This window comes from Siphateles boraxobius, unplaced genomic scaffold (assembly GCF_051911475.1).
Source record: "Siphateles boraxobius isolate OS27281-9 unplaced genomic scaffold, OSU_SipBor_1 65, whole genome shotgun sequence".
In the NCBI taxonomy this organism is placed as follows: Eukaryota; Metazoa; Chordata; class Actinopteri; order Cypriniformes; family Leuciscidae; genus Siphateles; species Siphateles boraxobius.
In genome coordinates this window covers 2,891,788-2,911,208 of record NW_027509192.1, presented here as the reverse complement: position 1 = coordinate 2,911,208, position 19,421 = coordinate 2,891,788, and the positions used below count along the sequence as shown (strand labels likewise).

Genomic DNA, 19,421 nt, shown 5'->3' with positions numbered 1-19,421 from the left:
ATCAGTCGTCTTAAAAAGTCTGCAAAATGACCAAATTGGGAATAGGAAGCCATCAAAAATACACCGCAAATATGGAAAAATTTAAAGGAAAAGGAAAAAAGCTGGCCCTGAGAGTGTGTTTCGGCCTGAAAGCTTAATGCACAGCTCAAAAGCGAAACCCTTTGTTCAGTTATGCATGAGTGTACATGTGTTAATGGGCAGGCAATTATGCAACTTTGATGGTAAACTTCAGAGTGAACGAGTGGCAGCACTAGAGCTCTAAAATATCAGCGTTAACACAATTTCAGCCTACACGGCTCTCAATGCCAACCTCAAACCACCTCCACTCTTTCTTTCTGGCTGTCTGTCTCTCTTTCCTTTGGCTTCTCACATTCCCTCTGTTATTCTGAACGCCTGTGGGCCGTGTCTCTCTCTTACTCACGCTTGTTTGATACCGTCTTCTCTTACATTAATCCTAAGGTGGTTTTGTAAAGATCTAAAAATCATTTTTTATTCCAGCAGATAGATATTTGTATGAAATCCAGTCCATTCACTTCAATTCCTGACCATCCTGCCAAGCCAAATGCAGTTAAGGGTGGGCTGAGTCTGGAAACTTATAAAAGTCACTGAGGGCAGCCTGAGACGGCAGACAAGATTTCAGGAGCTGATATGCTCTGTGGTGGGGCTAATGTGATGTGGGTGTGGCCTAAGAAGTGGGCGGGGCAGGGAAGAACCCATGTGAGAACCGAGCCAATTCCAGCAAATTCCTATTTAATGACAGCAAGGACGAACCATCTCCATGACAATTAGGGCAGTCCGTCTGGAGGAAGCATGTTTTTGATATCAAGGGATCACTTAAAGTGAAGCACGCTGTCATCATGATGGAGAAGACGTCTTGGCGATGACATCATGTATGATATCACCCTCTATTATTAAGCCTAATATTCCCACTGTGGATTAGCAGATCATAAAACATGCCAGTAAATCACATTTAGGTCCTGAGGTGCTACGAAAGGCAGATGGTGCGCGTTATCCACTGAAAAACACACAAACAGATCCTGGATCAGTACGTGAAAGACTGCCGTTTGACTCAGAGTTTCAAGTCAACATCAAATGAAAACACATCATGGAGTTCAGAAAGGTTTTTTGGAGACGATTTTTGCAGACCCAGCCAGGATTAGCTGCACTTCACTCAGAGTAGCCTTGAGCTAACTGACACCTTTGTTGCTATGGGAACTGCTGATGCTGTTGTCATGATGTCACTATTACTGAAACTCACAATTTTATGACATATGACCATCATCACTGTAGAGAGATGATCATGCACTTCACCGAATCCCAATTCACATGCTTCTACATACTAAGGATGTGCACAAGTAATTGACTAGTAAAAACACAAAAACTGCAAAAAAAAATTTTTTCCTTGGCACCTTTGCCTGCCGCAGGCAACATGTACTTTACTACTGAACCCTTTTCTTAATTCTTACGCTTACACTTGAATATATTGGATAGCACCCAATTGCAATGCGGAGGAGATGCTGTGTGCTTCCAAGTGGCAAGAACATTTATATTTTCACTGGTATATTCGTTTTTTATTGGAGTCATGCATTCACAGTATGAAATTAACACCCGTTACCAGCCAAATGAGAGTCCTTTTTAAAACAGCCGCAGGTATTTTTGATCATCTACCATCTTGGACTGACATTTAACAAGAAATGCAAATTGATACAAAGATGTGCATCTAAACTAAAGAATTACTATATTACATATTGCTGACAGACAAAAACGATTGGCTGTTTTTGTAGTTATAGATGACTCTATAGATGGCACTGACTTTGTCATACCCTTTTTATTATGAATACACAATCTTAATCCCACATACACAGGAGAGACAGTATGATAAATGTGTTCAGTATTTGTCTTTCTGTGAAATATGAAGTAATCAATGTATTTTCGCTCATCCCTGAACTGTTGCATTATCTTTTGGTTTATGATAAAGCACTACATCTAATGTGATCATCTCTAAAGTGATAGAGCTAATGTGCACAAGTGAAATGCTTCATTGAACTTGCGAGAGAGTCAAACCGCTCTGAGTGTTTGGGCACAGGGCTAGTGGAGGTGTATATTTAAACCTGTCTGGCTGAAACTAGAGATTATGTGTGTCTCATACCAAACACCTGAGGCAAAATGCTCCCATAGCTCCCTGTCTGTCTGTCCCGACTCATGCCAGCTACTTAACACAAGACTCACCGCAAAACAAACAACTTTTTTGTCATCGAGTGTGTCACACACACACACCACCTGTTATTTTACAAATGATTAATGCCATTTCACACGCAACTGCACAGAGGTGAATGACCGTCAAGTTTTTTCTGTGTTGGTATTTTGTTTGTGTACTGCATGCATGTGTTTGGATTATACGATAGCACTGGTATGTTTGAATGGCATGTTTGTAATGACTATCACACATCAAACAGACATCTGACCAAAGCCTGGTTCACACCGACAGCGATTAAATCGCTGGAGATTGTCAAGTCGCTTTGCTTTTTGGTTTTTAGTACGCGTTTCTTCTTGACCATCAAATCCAATTAACCTTAAGACAAGACAGCGGATAGTTATAGGTAGGGCTGTGCAATTAATCGAATTTCGATTTCAATTTCGATTTTGGCACCCAACGATCTCCAAAATAGTACAATCGAGTAAAAACGATTATTTTGCAAGAACACTCTTATTTTGTCTTGTGTTCTGATGACACATCCGCCCCTCCCGGATCCATAAACTCTCTCAGCCAGATACAGTCATAAATTGCAAGCAACTTAACAATAACAATCGGCTAATTTAATATAGACTGGAGTGAGACCATAGACGTCTCTCGAGCTGTCGCGATCTCTTTCTGCTCGATCACTGTAGCGCCTCAGTTCAAGCGAACGGCAGCGCGCGCACATGACCTGATCATCTGTTCCCCTTTACAGCACGAAACAAATCGAGAATGAACACAGGGAGCGACATCAACACTTGTCTGCTTGTCCGGGAAAAGGGGATTTTTAGGTTTTAAGTGAGTTTTACTTGCCCGACCGATCAGTCAGTGTAAACAGAGATTGGTAATGGATAGTTTCTGGAAGCTGCGATGCCTGTCTATTTGTGAGAGAGACATTAGTGGAGAAATCAAAACAAATGAGCCTAACAGCTCACACAAAAACTCACAGAAGAAACATACTGAGGTAGAAATGTTGATTTCTTTTTATTTATAATATATGATATAGTTAAGTAACTTAACACGACTAAGGGCTGTTCTATAATATCACGATTGCAAATGTTGAATTTGAAAATTTAATTTATAGTTTAATAAACAAGTAGTCTAGTTTATATGTAGTAACTTACATTTTAGATGCAATATTGACTGGTTTTGTTCTATTTCACAGACGAAAATAGTTACAAAATAAAAGCAACACTATTGCGCTGTGTTTTATTACTGAATGATTCATTATTTTGAACGAATCGTTTTAATGAATGACTCAATGATTAATTTATTAAGACGGTCACTTGTGGCCAACTAATGATTTATTGTTTAAAGGTATCATTGATTTTATTTTTTATTTTATTATTTGCTTAAACATTAATCTCATAATATTTTTACAGTTGTAATTTTGCAGTGTAAATTAATGGATAACAGCCCTTTTTATTAAAACTGAATTTGATCAAATGTAAGAATTTGACATAAAACATATTTAGTAAGGTTTAATAAATTGTCCTTTATAGAGGTAAATAACGCCCTAGTGACCCCCTACAACAAATTACTTTGTTAACATGTCACCTTTTTCACCACTTGTGAGTTTGCAAGGCTGTTTAATAGTTCAAAAAGTACAATAAATGTTCAAATTTAAATTTTTTAAGAAATGTTGAAAGGTGTCTTTTAATAAATGCAACAGGTTCCCAAAGTCATGTGAAATAATCGTGTTACATAATCGTGATTTCAATACTGACCAAAATAATCGTGATTATGATTTTTTCCATAATCGAGCAGCCCTAGTTATAGGGATAGTTCACCCAAAAATGACTCACCCTTATGTCGTTCAAAACCCATAAGACTTTTGTTCATCTTCAGAACACAAATGAAGATATTTTTAATGACATCTGAGAGATTTCTGTCCGTCCATTGAAAGTCTATTCACCCAAAACTTCAAAATGTTGATAAAGAGATCGTAAAATAAATCCTTTAAGTCTTCTGAATAAACACAATCGCTTTATATGATGAACAGATTTAATTTAAGCTTTTATTCACACAAACACTGATCAGTGGATACGGCTCTTCCGGTTAGCTTTTTACAATGGCGGAGTCCGACAGATACCGCTGGTTTAAATCTCTCCGCAACCTGCCTGAACTCACATATGGCGATGTGGTTCGGATGGTAAATGAAAACTCTCAAGTGGGAAAGCGTGAAAGCTGAGGTATGGCTGTCTACGTCCTGATGCAGAGCAACCCGGTACACTACAACAACAGCTGCGGGTGTAGCCTGCCGTACGCCAGTAAGTTAAACGTTTCTATGGTAACAGCGAGTTGGACCAATCAGCAGACGTTGCTGCTACGCTTAGGATTGTGGGTAGTATAGTTTTTTTTCCATAAGATTGCGAATAAAACACGTTTTTCTTAAAACAAGGTTGATTTCATACGAACTTATAGCTTCTACAGGAGCAAAAACCTTCGTTTCACTACCTCATAGCTCGTGGTTAGTCTACCTTGGATGGTTTAGACATTATGGCTAGGGCTGTCGCGATAACCGCAAAATTGCAGTACCGCGCTACTGACAGGCCAACCGCAGGGTTAGGTTTTAGGTTTTAGTTTTTTTGCCCAAAAGTGAAGCACTGCTGGCCAGCTGAGCCTTGAAAAGTGGAGCTCAAAGTTAAACAATAATTAACACTTTGTTTCATTACATCTATCGTTGATATCGCTTTTTTGAACGTTTTCGTTGAATGAACGGTTTAATGACTCACTCAAAGACAGTCCGTTGGCGTAACAACTGCGCGCTGAGTGACAGCCTTTCAATGCGCAGAGAAGCTGTTTAGTTTCGGTTACATTGTTTTTGTGTATGCTGACCACATCATAACACGTATTTATATAGCAACAAATAAATATAAATAGATAAGTAAATAAATGGCGGTAAAACCGCATATCGCGCTATTGAGCCACTCAAAATTACCGCAAGGGAAATTCCTTCATCGCGACAGCCCTAATTATGGCTGATAATCTAAATCCTTATTGAGAAATACTGTTGACCGGAAGTTCTGTAACCCTACTCCGCGTTCCGCAAGCAGGAAGTGTGACATAGGCCTATTCTCGCATGTTTGAGCTTCCGCAAGATCCAATGAAGTTTGTTCTCACGCCTCAAGCAAGTACGGTTGAGCTTCTGTTTATTTGAGTGCTCTATGCATGTTTGCTGATCAAACACTGACCATTGAAAACATTAACGACTTAAGGTCAATGATAGACAATGACTACTTGCATTCTTTGAGATTACAGTCTGATATTGCCAAAAGAAACAAACAAAACTGCATTATATAGCCATTCTGGATACCTAGTATTCAAATTACATGTGCCATAACAAACAGCTTTTTAACCACAGTAAAAAGAGTTTGCCAAAAATAGAGGTTTGAATGTGTCTGATAGTTTAGTTAAACTTGACTGACAAAATGACAGATGGCAACAAGGCTTCTAGTGCAACGATTTGATTGGCTATGGCATGTCAGTCATTTATCATGTAAGGTCAAGTGTCACCGTTTGAACTTATATAGGACAGCAGCACTTTGTCGCTGTCTGTGTGAACAGCCCTAACGGGTTGAGTTACAATAGTCAGAGTTGAGAGGAAAGGGATGATTTTGTCTGGTTAATCTGATCTGTCAGGTCCTGATCTGATTCAGTGTCCTCACTCTATGAACATAATCACACACACACACACACACACACACACACACACACACACACACACACACACACACACACACACACACACACACACCGCCCCAGGGTGCTCATCACACCTGTTTCCTAGAGCTCAAATCCTTCCCTAACCAAATCACAACCCTTTGACAACTATTCACCAAAACACAGAACTCCACTTACACTCATAAAGTCTTTTTTCTATCCGAGTGAAACGGCTTCTCGAACTCTCAGGACTTGATTGTGTCCAATGGGATTTGATTGGATTGTTGTCCTTTGCAAGAGGGAGGGGGAGTTATTTTGATTAAAGATTACAAGGAAACATGTCTTTATAAAAAAAAAATGTATGTGCAGGGAAAAATCATTTATAATAAATCATACAATATTCCATAAAAAAATATGAATTTTCCATTTTTATTTCATGGTGACTTTAAAACCTCTGGATCGACTCAAATCTCAAGAAAGAAAAAAAGACGTTTCTCCAAGCTCTGACACTACCTCACAAAAATTCACAATGGAAACCACAGTTTCAATCAAACTACTACAGAGACCATTAATACTTTAGTAACTTGCTAAACTTCTATACATTATAAACTACTATGCTGTATGTATGTATATATATATATATATATATATATATATATATATATATATATATATATATATATATATATATAAAATAAGCAATGTGCAAATATTTACAAAAAATGCTAAAAAATATTATATTAACATTACATTTACTCAAAAATATTTTGGGGGAAAAGCACTACCCATGAGGAAGTCTATCAGTAATTTTTAAACTCACAGTATAGGCTATTCTGTTAAATGGCCGATTTGGGCAAATATTGGTCAATAACTAATTCTAATCAGAATAACTCAGAACCTGTTATTATTGTTACCATGGTAAAGGCCAAGTGCTTAAAACTAACATCCAAAATGAAACCCATATGACTCAAGCCTCTCAAGCTGCCTTTCACTGTCTGTGAAAGTCTGGATAAACTAACGTTACAGCAATTCCTGTTCATCGGCTGTCATACGCGGTGAAAAAGAAACATTATGCATGTATGGTTAATAATAACAACCACATATTAATTATGCAGGCATAATGTGAGCTTAAATGAATCCTTCTTTGAAAACTATTTGGCAGTGAATGTAAAAATGCTAAATCATCCAAGAGGTAAAAATCCTATATCACATTGACAACTAAAGACATAGTGCTACAGATATATGAAACACATTTCTTCAACAAATGATCGATATAGTTACAAACTGAAAGCTAATATTAAAACGGATCACATCACACACACACACACACACACACACAACAGCATCCTGACAGAAACATTGAGGAACTCTCCAGAACCGGCGTAGATCACATCAGTTTCCCTCATGGACTTTCCAGAGAGAAAATGACATTTTATCTCCTCACAGAAATGATTTAGCAGAAATGACACTTTATCCTTTGCACACAGAAAATATTCCTGAAGCTGTTACACACCACAATCAGACATAACACGCGTAATGACTCAGGTTAACCATTTAACCACCACAACACAAACATTTTCATGGCCCTTCTGAAATGTTCAACTCGTTAAACTGACAATAAACTGGTTGAAAAATCACAGCTGCGCGTCACGCGTCTAAATATGCGCCATTCGCTCGAGCTGACGCGCCGCGTGGATCTTTCTGTGAAACTCCGTACGAACTTTCTGCTCTTACCTTCAGCGAACGACAACGCTCTTCTCACGAACCCGTGTGCGCCATCCTAATCCAAATATCGCGGAACTGTCGTCAAACTCAACGTGGGCTCTGATGGATATTTTGCTCGGGAGAAATGTGTGATCACGCGTCCGTGTTCCGCCGCTCCGGTAACGGCTCGAGCACGGGGACGCGCAGAGGGCAGGGCGCTGTGGACGCGCACTTCGTGTTGGAATGTCGGAAACGCGCTTTGCTCCCAGACAGTTTTGCTGTGGTTACTAATTGATATTTTGAAGAACATTAATAATAATAGTTGCTAAAATGTAAAACTGTATTATGTTTTGAGACCAAAAAGAACAAAACAAATTTGGAAATGTCATCATAAGGACACTTGTGGTTTTATTTTTGAAATCCTTTCCTTAGAAACTATATTATCACGTTTAATACAGAATGCGTGCAAATGTGCGATTGTCTTAGAAATGGTTAAGTAAAACATTTATTTTGTTGATACAGTCCCAGTTCATATCTGTTTCGCTATAAAGTTAATTTTGCCGCGAAACGTTTGCGCACAAACTCATAACCCCGCCCCCAAAGTGACGTTTTCATACCTTTCTACTCATCTTTGGAAAGCTCAAGGGCCACAAATCAGGACCACACTTTTAATTTGTACGGTAGCTTATATTGCCAACATACATGGTAGCCTACATTTTTCATTTCTTTTGACATATTTTCTTTTAGGTTATGCAAATAAGCTCTGTGACCTTTAAAAAAATTCGTACGTTTTGTTTATCAAGATAATCTGCACAAATGAACAATAACCTTTATGAATTTTGAAGCAGATACTATTGCCATAAGTAAAAAGCCAAATGCAGGCTATAAATAAACTAGCAGCCTACATGGTGTTCAAGAAACTTTTTTGTCTGAAAGTTTGGGTTATAATAGTTTGCAAGAGTGTTAAACAGGGTAAAACACAATAAATTAAATATTTTAAGACAGAGAATAGTACAACATGACTGTAAAATCACATGCTGTCATACATACAATCTTTCATTTGGGATAGTTCACCGAAAAGATTCATCTGTCATCATTAACTCACCCTCGTGTTGTTCCAAACCTGTAAGACGTTCGTATTTCTGAGGCCCCGAATCCCAGTAGAAAATTAATGAGTCTGTGAATCAGTTTCACAACAGATCTTTTTATCTGCTATCAGCCTTAATTTGAGAGTTACAGTCTTTTGAAAATTGTATTAATGTAATGACGATGGATAACCCAATGGATAACCCAATGGAAACATTCAAAGTAGCCTATCTTTGTTTTTGTAACCTCAGTGTAATCTCATTGCATTTCTGTTGAGAACTGATGCTGCTATTCAAAACCAATCAAAAATGAAAAATTTAACTTTCCAGGCCTTTTTATTATGGTGCTTATTTGGCCATTAAGGAGCTACATCTGGTTGCTATATGCTTTCATTGTTGTAAAAAAGAGGAGTGTGAACATTCTGCATAACATTCTACTTTGTATCTTGAAAGAAAGGCATGAATTATTCCTAAAAGACGATATCTATTTTTTTCCCTTTTGCGTCAGCTGAAACTCATGCATAAACCATCACTACAATATTAATCTAATACATATCTGACCACAGCACTTCATGAAATATATTTTCCCTCTATGATACATCAACCACATTTAGGGCAGAATATTGAAGAATGAGAATGACAGAAGACCATCATCAGCCATGGACATGCCGGAAAATCCTATTCCCTCATGACAGGATAAAGCTGATTCAGAGAAAGTGTTGCTGAGCTCATTGTGTGTGGGTTATTGGTTTGTGTGACTCTATTGTCTGTGGTTTCAGGGTGGATATTCAGAATAAGAGACAGGAAATGAGCTCTACATCTCATGACACACACAAGCCACATGTAACTCTCCTCTCCTCTCCTCTCCTCTCCTCTTCTCTTCTCTTCTCTTCTCTTCTCTTCTCTTCTCTTCTCTTCTCTTCTCTTCTCTTCTCTTCTCTCCTCTCCTCTCCTCTCCTCTCCTCTCCTCTCCTCTCCTCGTCTCCTCTCCTCTCCTCTCCCCTCCCCTCCCCTCTCCCCTCTCCCCTCTCCTCTCCTCTCCTCTCCTCTCCTCGTCTCCTCTCCTCTCCTCTCCTCTCCCCTCTCCTCTCCTCTCCTCTCCTCTCCTCTCCTCTCCTCGTCTCCTCTCCTCTCCTCTCCTCTCCCCTCCCCTCTCCCCTCCCCTCCCCTCTCCTCCCCTCCCCTCCCCTCTCCTCTCCTCTCCCCTCTCCTCTCCCCTCCCCTCCCCTCTCCTCTCCTCTCCTCTCCTCTCCTCGTCTCCTCTCCTCTCCTCTCCCCTCTCCTCTCCTCTCCTCTCCTCTCCTCTCCTCGTCTCCTCTCCTCTCCTCTCCTCTCCCCTCCCCTCTCCTCTCCTCTCCTCTCCTCTCCTCTCCTCTCCTCGTCTCCTCTCCTCTCCTCTCCCCTCCCCTCTCCCCTCCCCTCCCCTCCCCTCCCCTCCCCTCCCCTCTCCTCTCCTCTCCCCTCTCCTCTCCTCTCCTCTCCCCTCCCCTCCCCTCCCCTCCCCTCCCCTCTCCTCTCCTCTCCTCTCCTCTCTTCTCTTCTCTTCTCTCCTCTCCTCTCCTCTCCTCTCCTCTCCTCTCCTCCTCTCCTCTCCTCTCCTCTCCTCTCCTCTCCTCTCCTCCTCTCCTCTCCTCTCCTCTCCTCTCCTCTCCTCCTCTCCTCTCCTCTCCTCTCCTCTCCTCCTCTCCTCTCCTCTCCCCTCCCCTCTCCTCTCCTCTCCTCTCCTCTCCCCTCCCCTCTCCTCTCCTCTCCTTCTCTTCTCTTCTCTTCTCTTCTCTTCTCTTCTCTTCTCCTCTCCTCTCTTCTCTTCTCTTCTCTTCTCTTCTCCTCTCCTCTCCTCTCCTCTTCTCTCCTCTCCTCTCCTCCAATATGTTGTTTCTCCCAGTTGAGGAAATGAAAAACATCTCTAGGGCAAAGGGAGTCTCATTTTATGATTATGAGTTCTTGCATTCAGCTGGATCTTCGCTTTGGGCAAAAGAGAGGGAAAGATGAACAATTCCATGCTTTGTAAACATGAGAGTTTAAAAGAAAAGTCCACCCAAAAATGGCAATTCTGTCATAATTTGTCATGCTGTGACAAACTTAGATTACTTTCTTTCTTCTGTGGGAAACAAAATGACAATTAGCACCATAATTTGTCCTTACAACTATATTTTGATGTTCTGAAGTCATAGCATTGTTAAAAATTTACTTCATTTTTTCAATGATAATTACTGAGCTGAACATTAGAACCCGATACATTTGATTCCCAAATGAATCATTCAATCTGGTTTTGTTGACACGATCCAATTCAAAAGAATGAGCCGTTCACAATCGGACATGCAAAAATATCTTCAAAATGTAATTTGCGGTCCATAAACCATAAGAAAGTATGAGTTTTGAAGTAAATTGACAGAATTTTCATTTTTTGAGTGAACTATCCCTTAAAAAAATTTTACCACCCTTTTTAGACAGGGAAAGACAAATGGTTTAAAGGAAGTTAGGTCATCTGACCCTCCTGTGCCATGGATGCCGTACCTCATTCCTGACGGATGACAGGAAGTCCTGCTGTCTGACAGGAAATGGACATGACAACAGAAAGGAAATTACACATGTCCCAGAGTCCTGTGCAGCTGCAGCACATCTCTTCTCTATTACAAGGGCTTAAATATTATTTGGACACTAAATTCACACCTATAAATCAGGGTTATAATAGTTAATGATGAACAAGTAACAATAATATTCACAATAACATATAGTTTTAATGAATAATTAAGTAAACATAATTTCTTAATTTATCATTGTAAAGAAACCTCATTGTTGAACTGGCTACTCTCTGCTGTCTCAGATGACGACATATTTTCCTGTCGGCCACCGTAACTTTTGTTGGTTGCAATTCGTAACCTCACCACTAGATGCCGCTAAAAATCACACACTGCCCCTTTAACTGAAATAAAATAAAATACAAAAAAGGGTACCGTCAGTTAAATGATTATTAGGCTGCATAAATTAGGTCAGCCTGGAACCGGAAACACTTCCTATAACACCTGATGTACTCGCTACATCATAAAAAGAATGGGATCTACGCTAATTTTAGTCTTTCTGTTTATTCCGAGGTTAACTGTAATCAGCCGGACCCGAGCCGTATCCAGATCAGATGGAGGACCTGCGCCTGGACACGACCACAATGCATCCCTGAAGTGTCAGCAGAGATTGTGTCAACTAGACTCTCCCCTGTGAAGGCCTCATCGACACGACAGCCATCGGCACTGAACCTCAATAAACTCGTTTTTTAATTCCTTTTTTTCCTATCAAATATTTTAGTAATCATAAATTAGGAATCATTCGAAAGCTTATACACTCAAAATGCATCCTGTCAAAACCATTTTGAAATCGGACATTGCGTTACCATGGAAACGGTACTTTAAAATCTTTTAGCGGGCTCCTGCCCTATAGTGGGTGATGTTTCATATTACAAAATTTATTTTAACATTTTTTTTCTAATCTTGACAAAACACATATTGACGGAAAGGTCTGAGACTCAAGGTTCCATATTTGCTGACTGTTTTGTGAATGAAGAGATATTGTGACAGAAATATATTAATTTTACACAGGATAATGTCAAACAATGTCAAATAATGTCAATTTATTTAACAAAATAAATTCAGTGGAATATGGGTGTCTATTTTTGGTATAGCACCTAAACAGAATCAAAAAACAAAATTTTTGTGATATCTACTTAAAATTTGGAACACAACTTGGTTAGACATATGGCTTTGATTTTATAGCAATTATAGAGTAAAAATTATTTAGAAAAATATATATTTCACAAAAACAGTACATTTGTTTTACGGTAAACTACATTTTCATGAAATGTTTCAAGAAAACATTTCTCATTTTAATTTAGTTTAACCTGATTTACTAAAATAAAATAAGTTAATTAAAACGATATAGACATACTGTATAGAAAACTATTAAAAATAACAGAATCACACAACAAAATTAATAAAATTGAACTGAAAATGGAAAATATATATATAAAAACGTATTTCAATGATACTAAAAAAACACTGCTGCAAATGTGTGAATGTCATTTAATTAATTTATCAAATCAATAGTCCAAATAGTAACTAGATTTAAAACGGTGCAAAATTGAATTTGACTTTTGGTTACACTTTATTTTGTGACGTAGTTACTTAAATAAGTACTGAATAATATTAATTAACTTGAGTTACGGTTAAGGTTAATTACTTGTAATTATGCATAATTTACTGTTATTACTAGAAGTACATGTGATAACGTGTAACTACATCACCCTAAATTAAAGTGTCACTTGACCTTTTTCAAAGATTTTCTCTTTTTTTTTTCAGCCCTCTCTTCCGTTAAATAAAAACACCAGAATCGCAGTTTTTCACCCCAGATATTGTGTTTTTTAATATAAAAACCTTTAATTAATTCACCCCAACTGGGTTACAGCTGTTCAGTAGCAGCCTTCAGCAAACCGTCTGTCCTGAGAACTATAACACTGCTGTCTCTAGCGCTTCATCCCAGAAGGAACAAATCTAATTAATTAATAGCAACCATCTAGCAAATGAGTTGGAGGAGAGAGAGAGAGAGAGAATCAGACACTCATCAATGTCTTCATACATTTGCTTTATTGAATTCTTCAAATGTCAAGACCATAGAGGGAATTCAGTAACTCCAGCACAAAGACACCAGCAACAGATGAACCTGCTACTCTTTCACACAAACACAACATCGCACTTTCTTACATCATATGAAAGAAATTACAAGTATAAATTTCAGCTTAAAATCAAATAAGATTTATACATGCAGATGAAACCACAACCCTTCTAAAATAATGTTTTTACATTTTAATAACGCGCATAAATGCATGGCAAATGTGGACTGCTAAAATAAAAAAATAAAAATTAGCAGATAAAAACAGCATTGTAAAAAAATACGAAACAACTGAACAATTGCTTGACACAAAAAAACGTGGTCATCGCAGGATAGGAGGAGGGGCTACTGCACGAGAGGGGGCGGGGCCTCACAATTACCTGCAGGTGCATCAGAGCAGTGCATTATCACACACGTGGATCATGTTCACATATAAAGCAGGAATACTGTGGTGTGTGGCTACCTGTCGAGGCGGTTCACCACGTCCCTGACGGTGCCGATCAGGTGCTGGTGCTCTTGTGGGCTGGACATGATGATGCTGTGAAGCTTCTTCATGTAGGAGTCGATGGAATTGAGTGTGGGCGTCTCTCCGCTGCCTGCAGGAACATGGGAAAGTTAGTCAGGAAACGTTGATCTTTTACATAATGGTAAGATCGGATTCACAGTTGAAACAGCCTCAAATAAGCTTTGGGAATAAAACAAAGAAAGTAATATGTTGGCAATATTTTGACAGATAATTTTTTTTATAAGAAAATGTTGTTTTGGAAATATATTCAGTTAGTGACCGTGAAAAGATTTATTTTTAGAAGAAATGCTGTTTTTTAGCTTTCTATTCATAAAAAAAAAAATCAATCAAAATGTTTCATGAGCAGCAAATCCACACATTAGAATGATTTCTGAAGGATCATGTGACACTTCAGACTGATGCAGAAAATTCAGATTTGCACCACAGGAATAAATTACACAAATAAATATATTCAAATAGAAAACACTTAAATTATAATACTATTTCACAATATTATAGTTTTTACTGGGCTGTTTTTACTTTTTGATCAAATATATGCAGCCTTGGTGAGCATAAGAGATATATAAAAAATTATATATACAGTGTATATATATATATATATATATATATATATATATATATATATATACATACACACACACTGTTTAAATAATTTATATAAATATTGATAATATGGGTTTAATGTTATCTAATATATTTGATACAGTATATATATATATATATATATATATATAATATATATATTTAATGTAATCTAATATATATTTTATATACTTTTTTTTATTAATTAATATTGGGAACAAGCACAACCAGGATCTCTGTATTTAATTTTCATTAGAAGTGGAATTTATATATATATATATATAGAAAGGTAATATTTATATAATATATTAATATTATAATTTTATAGGATTTCATGGTCATGGCTGAAAAACATAATTGAACTGATTTAAAGAAAATGAACTAAAATGAATCAGACTGCTCAAAAGAACCCAGCTGGCTGGAGGTTTTTGCAGTTCAGTCATGTGTGTGTGAGTGTGTGTCTCACCGGGCAGGGGGACAGTAGAGAAGCTGTGTGTGAGGGCCGAGCGCAGGGTGTCCAGGTGTTGCTGAAGGAGGCTGTTTCGCGTGCGTTCCTGTAGCACGTCTCCTTCCAGACGCTCCACGGCGGAGCGCATGCTCTCCACATGCTTCTGCAGCGCTGCGTTTCGCTCCTCGTACTCCATGTTCGTCTTTCTCAGCTGACGCATTTCAGCCTCACGCGCTATAACACACACGCTCAGTGAATCATGCTTTCATTAAAGACATACTCACACATTCAACAGCACTCCGCTCTCACCTTTACTGTGATTGAGAAACTCTTCAGTGAAGATGGGAATATCAAACACGGAGCGATCCTTTATCTCCAGATCCTTCTGAGAGACAGACAGAATATTTGAGTGCTCAGACTGTCATTGATTCATAATAAATAGACCCGATCAGAATCTGCACCCATAGAATTACAGTGGCTGTCAAAATGATCTACATATCCTCCACCCTTTGCAAGTTTGTTCATTAAATATTTTGGCTAAATCGATCATATTCCAGCTACCAATAACATATTTTACACATTTTATGAAATGAGGGTTTCCACACCTTTCAATTTTATAGAGTTTAGCCTATTAACTATTGTATAAAAAAACATCTAATAGTAAAAAAAAAAAAAAAAAAAAAAAATAATAATAAAAAAAATATATATCACATTATAGCTATTTAAATATTTTATTTAAAAGTACTTATTTACTTATTGTCTTATAATGACAATAGTCTTTTCCATGACTGTTCAAGATTTTCTAATTGTTTGTGGCTTTTACAGTCGTTTTCCAGTAGTTTGCGACTACTTGATCATTTAATTAAAATCCCTTTATAAAATTGTAGCCCAATAAAAATATTTTAGTATTATTTTTATTATATTGTTATAGTTTACTATTTAGTATTATATATTTTTTGAATAAAGAAAGAAATTCAATTTCTTTTATAGTCGTTTCTGAATATTGGATAATTTAATAAAAAATATTGTATAAAAAAGGCAATTGAAATAGTTTAGAATAATAATAAAAGACTATAAAAACATATGTTGACTAAAGAGTTTTCCTTGACTTTCCCAAGATTTATTGCCATTACTTTTCCAGTCTTGTATGATTATTGGATGATTCCATAAAAAGATCATTACATAAAAACAGCAAATTAAATATTTTAAAACAATAATATAAAACAATAAAAATAGATTTTGATTAAAAAGTTAAAACCACCATTCCAGGTTTTCCATGACATGACATATGTGTGCATATTCAATGTGTCCTGTCGTCGATATTTTTACCTCATGAAGGGATTCACCAGGTGCCTGCCGCCCAGCATCTGATAACGACAGCAAGAGAGAGGAATTTTACTTTGAGCAAGTGATTTGTGATCCACATCATTTTGTAAGTCTCTTCTTTTTTTATTCTTGTTTTACCAGGAAGAACCACCCACTGTGAAATCTCACCGGACCAAAATCCTGCCCCACACAGCTTCATAGTGAACATCAAAAGTGTTCTGATTGGCTGTGGCTGTCACTTCAATGCAGGATTGACAAAAAAGTTCATTTTGGATTTCGTACCTCCTCTGTGTCTCTTTCCTTTTTGTTTCTCTTGCACTTTCCTGCTGAAGTGTTTATAGGCTTCAGTCTTCTGATACTGCTCCAGTTCTCTCATGTAGCGCTCTTTATCTCTGTCCGCTTCATCCAGATACCGCTGAGACAGAGCCAGACAAAGCGATGTTAGATGTCTGAGCTTTTAATTTTGATTAAAGATGACCTTTTACAGTCTTGTTTTGCATGGGCATACTAGAATAGGTTTTTATGCTTGGATGTTCAAAAAAATACATAATTTTTCACATATTTGACATTGTTGCAGCACCTCTCTTCCTGTCAGTAACGCTCTGTTTAGTTCCGGTCTGTATGAAGCCCCTCCTTCTGAAAAGCGCAATGTGATTGGTCAGCTGGACCAGTGTTTTGTGATTGGTCAACCACTTTAAGCGTATTTGGGAAATGTCCCGTCCCTTACCATAACCGTGAGTTTCAACACACTACTAACTCAACTCAAGCCTCGCCCCCTTTTTTTAGCGGGAATTATTTAAATGAGGAATATTGTGACGTGTTCGTTCCAAGAGAAAACTCAAGACTACACTGGAGGCGTTTCAGGGAGTTCTAAAACGGTGACGCTGATATGGAGAATAACTCCCTTTAGAGTTACTTTGTAACTTTTCAGATCTTTTTCATGCTCAAACAGCAATATTACACACTAAAGAAAGTTGAAAATGTAAAAAAGCACAATAGTTCCTCTTTAAGGTTTACTGCACTTGTGTGTCCTGACCTGTTTCTCTTCCGGGGGCAGTTTGCTCCACTCGTTCCCGAGCATCCTGGTGATCTCTGGGAAAGGAACGTCTGGTCTTTCCGCCCGCAGCTGCTCGCGGCGCTCGTTCATGAAGCGCACGTATCCTGTTAACGGAGCTTTGGGGGCGTTACTGTCCTTCAGTGGCTTCTTCCTCCTCCTGCCTTTGGTCCAGCTGCTCCTGCGAGGTTTCTGCCAAAAACACCGATTCACATGACTGGTTAACAGTGCTCGACCTGTGCAACGACAGCCGGGGGTCAACGATCACATGATCTGCTCACCTCCTCTCCGTTACGCTGGCTGCTGTTGTCTGTGTTGCCCCCCGGTGACCTGCTCTGCTCCTCCATGACCTCTGACCCTTAGTGTCACATATAGGAGATATGTAAAAAGAGAAGATGACTGGACTCAGCATTTAAAAATAATTCAAAGCTACTGTAATAAAACTCAAAATATCATGTAGACAATTTGATGAATTATATTTCAATTATGATATATATATATAATTTTTCCATCTTATACTCACTATAATAATATTATAACATAATATTCAAACATATATATATTTTTTTCTTTTAAAAATATACTGTACATTAATAAATTGTATTTTACACACACACACATATATATATTTATATGTAAATTAGTATAAATATATAAAACCCATATATAAGTATATTATGTAATATGTATACATATAAAATATTATATATTAAATTATTTTCTTTTAATACCATTAACACACATACACACACAAATATAACAAAATATACATGTATAAAAAATAAATACATAAAAGCTGATCAATATAAATATATTGAACACCCATAGGAATATATATATATATATATATATATATATATATAATTTTCATTCTTCATTTTCTTCAATAAAATTAAACTATACTAAAATTACCATGGTCTCATGAATACAGTACCATTCTTACCATATTTATGGAACATGTACCATGGTTATATATTAATGGAAATAATTATTTTAAGCAATATTGTACATCGACATAGCAGTCATTTAGTACTATTTCTATCTGACCATTTTACTGTAGTACAGCCACGGTACTTTATATAATGTTGGTACAGAAGATTAATTTAACAGATGCATTAGAATAATGCAAAACCTGACAGACATCAATTGTCTCACCTGTCTTTTGTTCTGAAGGTGGAATCAAGTGAAAAATTGCGTCTTTAAAGTGTTTTTCGCACGATTTCTCAGGAATTTTACAGAGAAAAATATTCCGAGTCAAAACAATGCACGGAGCCGGCTGACGTCATCACGCGGCGACAGGAAGTAGGACGGCTTCGTCATGCGATCGCTCTGTCAGCCAGGTCCCTGATGCATCCTCATCATCACAATCTTAATTCTAATCATCTTTCTCTCCGCCTCAGTAAAAGCGCTTTATTTCGGTAAAAGCCTCAGTAAAAGCGCTTTATTGTGTTGTCTGAAACGCTGCTCGAGTACTAACAGGTTACGAGAGATTAATGGCGTGTTGCTGCCCTCCGCTGACCAGAAGATGCAAGTGCAACTGGTTTAACTGTCGTGCTCCTCTGTTACATTTTTTAATCCACATTATTCCTACACCCCATGACGTTTTGCGCGAATTATGGTGTAATCTAGGTGTAACTTGCAAACAATCAGTATGGACGCAATAATGTATATATATATATATATATATATATATATATATATATATATATTGGGTTAATTATTATATTGATTATTATTAATTTTTAAAATTATTATAAATATTATATTGCATTAATATAACTGGATTAATTTATATATATATATATATATATATATATATATATTTTTTTTTTTTTTTTTTTTACTGTGTACAATGACATAACATTATTATACTCACCCTTCAGTCACTATACATTAAAATGACATTTAAAAGTGTAAAAGCATCAACAAGGTACTTTCAACAGACCATGAATAACCCCCAAAGCGTAAATCTTTCCAATGTTCTCCTGTTTCTTGTCATATTGTGTAATACAAACAAATTAATAAATAATATTTGTCATTTTGTCGTCTTTCCTTCACCATGTGACTATGAACGTCACATTTGACCAATCCAAAACGAGTTTTCAACCAGTACGCCCCGCCCAGTTTATAACTTCAAG

At 37.4% G+C, this 19,421-nt stretch overlaps 2 protein-coding genes across 4 annotated transcripts in view; both read right to left on the bottom strand.

Moving 5' to 3' along the window:
- The window catches only part of peak1 (pseudopodium-enriched atypical kinase 1), a 36,315-nt gene extending 28,493 nt beyond the window's left edge, over positions 1–7,822 (bottom strand). Inside the window, exon 1 of the mRNA XM_077210208.1 lies at positions 7,634–7,822. The gene's annotated coding sequence lies outside the window, so the exon portion shown is untranslated. The remainder of the gene's footprint in view (positions 1–7,633) is intronic.
- A 5,479-nt stretch (positions 7,823–13,301) lies between these two features.
- hmg20a (high mobility group 20A) lies at positions 13,302–18,781 on the bottom strand. 3 transcript variants are annotated; one of them, XM_077210313.1, is made up of 9 exons: positions 18,440–18,780; positions 17,565–17,641; positions 17,266–17,475; positions 16,512–16,644; positions 16,233–16,270; positions 15,213–15,285; positions 14,922–15,137; positions 13,811–13,943; positions 13,302–13,727 (listed from the first exon to the last, which is right to left on the bottom strand). In XM_077210313.1, the coding sequence occupies exons 2-9, from the start codon at positions 17,628–17,630 to the stop codon at positions 13,724–13,726; spliced, it is 873 nt and encodes a 290-aa protein (XP_077066428.1). In that variant the 5' UTR covers positions 17,631–17,641; positions 18,440–18,780; the 3' UTR covers positions 13,302–13,723. The 3 variants fall into 3 exon arrangements, with proteins under 3 accessions (XP_077066428.1, XP_077066426.1, XP_077066427.1); XM_077210311.1 differs by having other exon boundaries at positions 15,213–15,288; positions 18,440–18,778; XM_077210312.1 differs by lacking the exon at positions 13,302–13,727 and having other exon boundaries at positions 13,807–13,943; positions 15,213–15,288; positions 18,440–18,781.
- Positions 18,782–19,421: the final 640 nt, after the last annotated feature.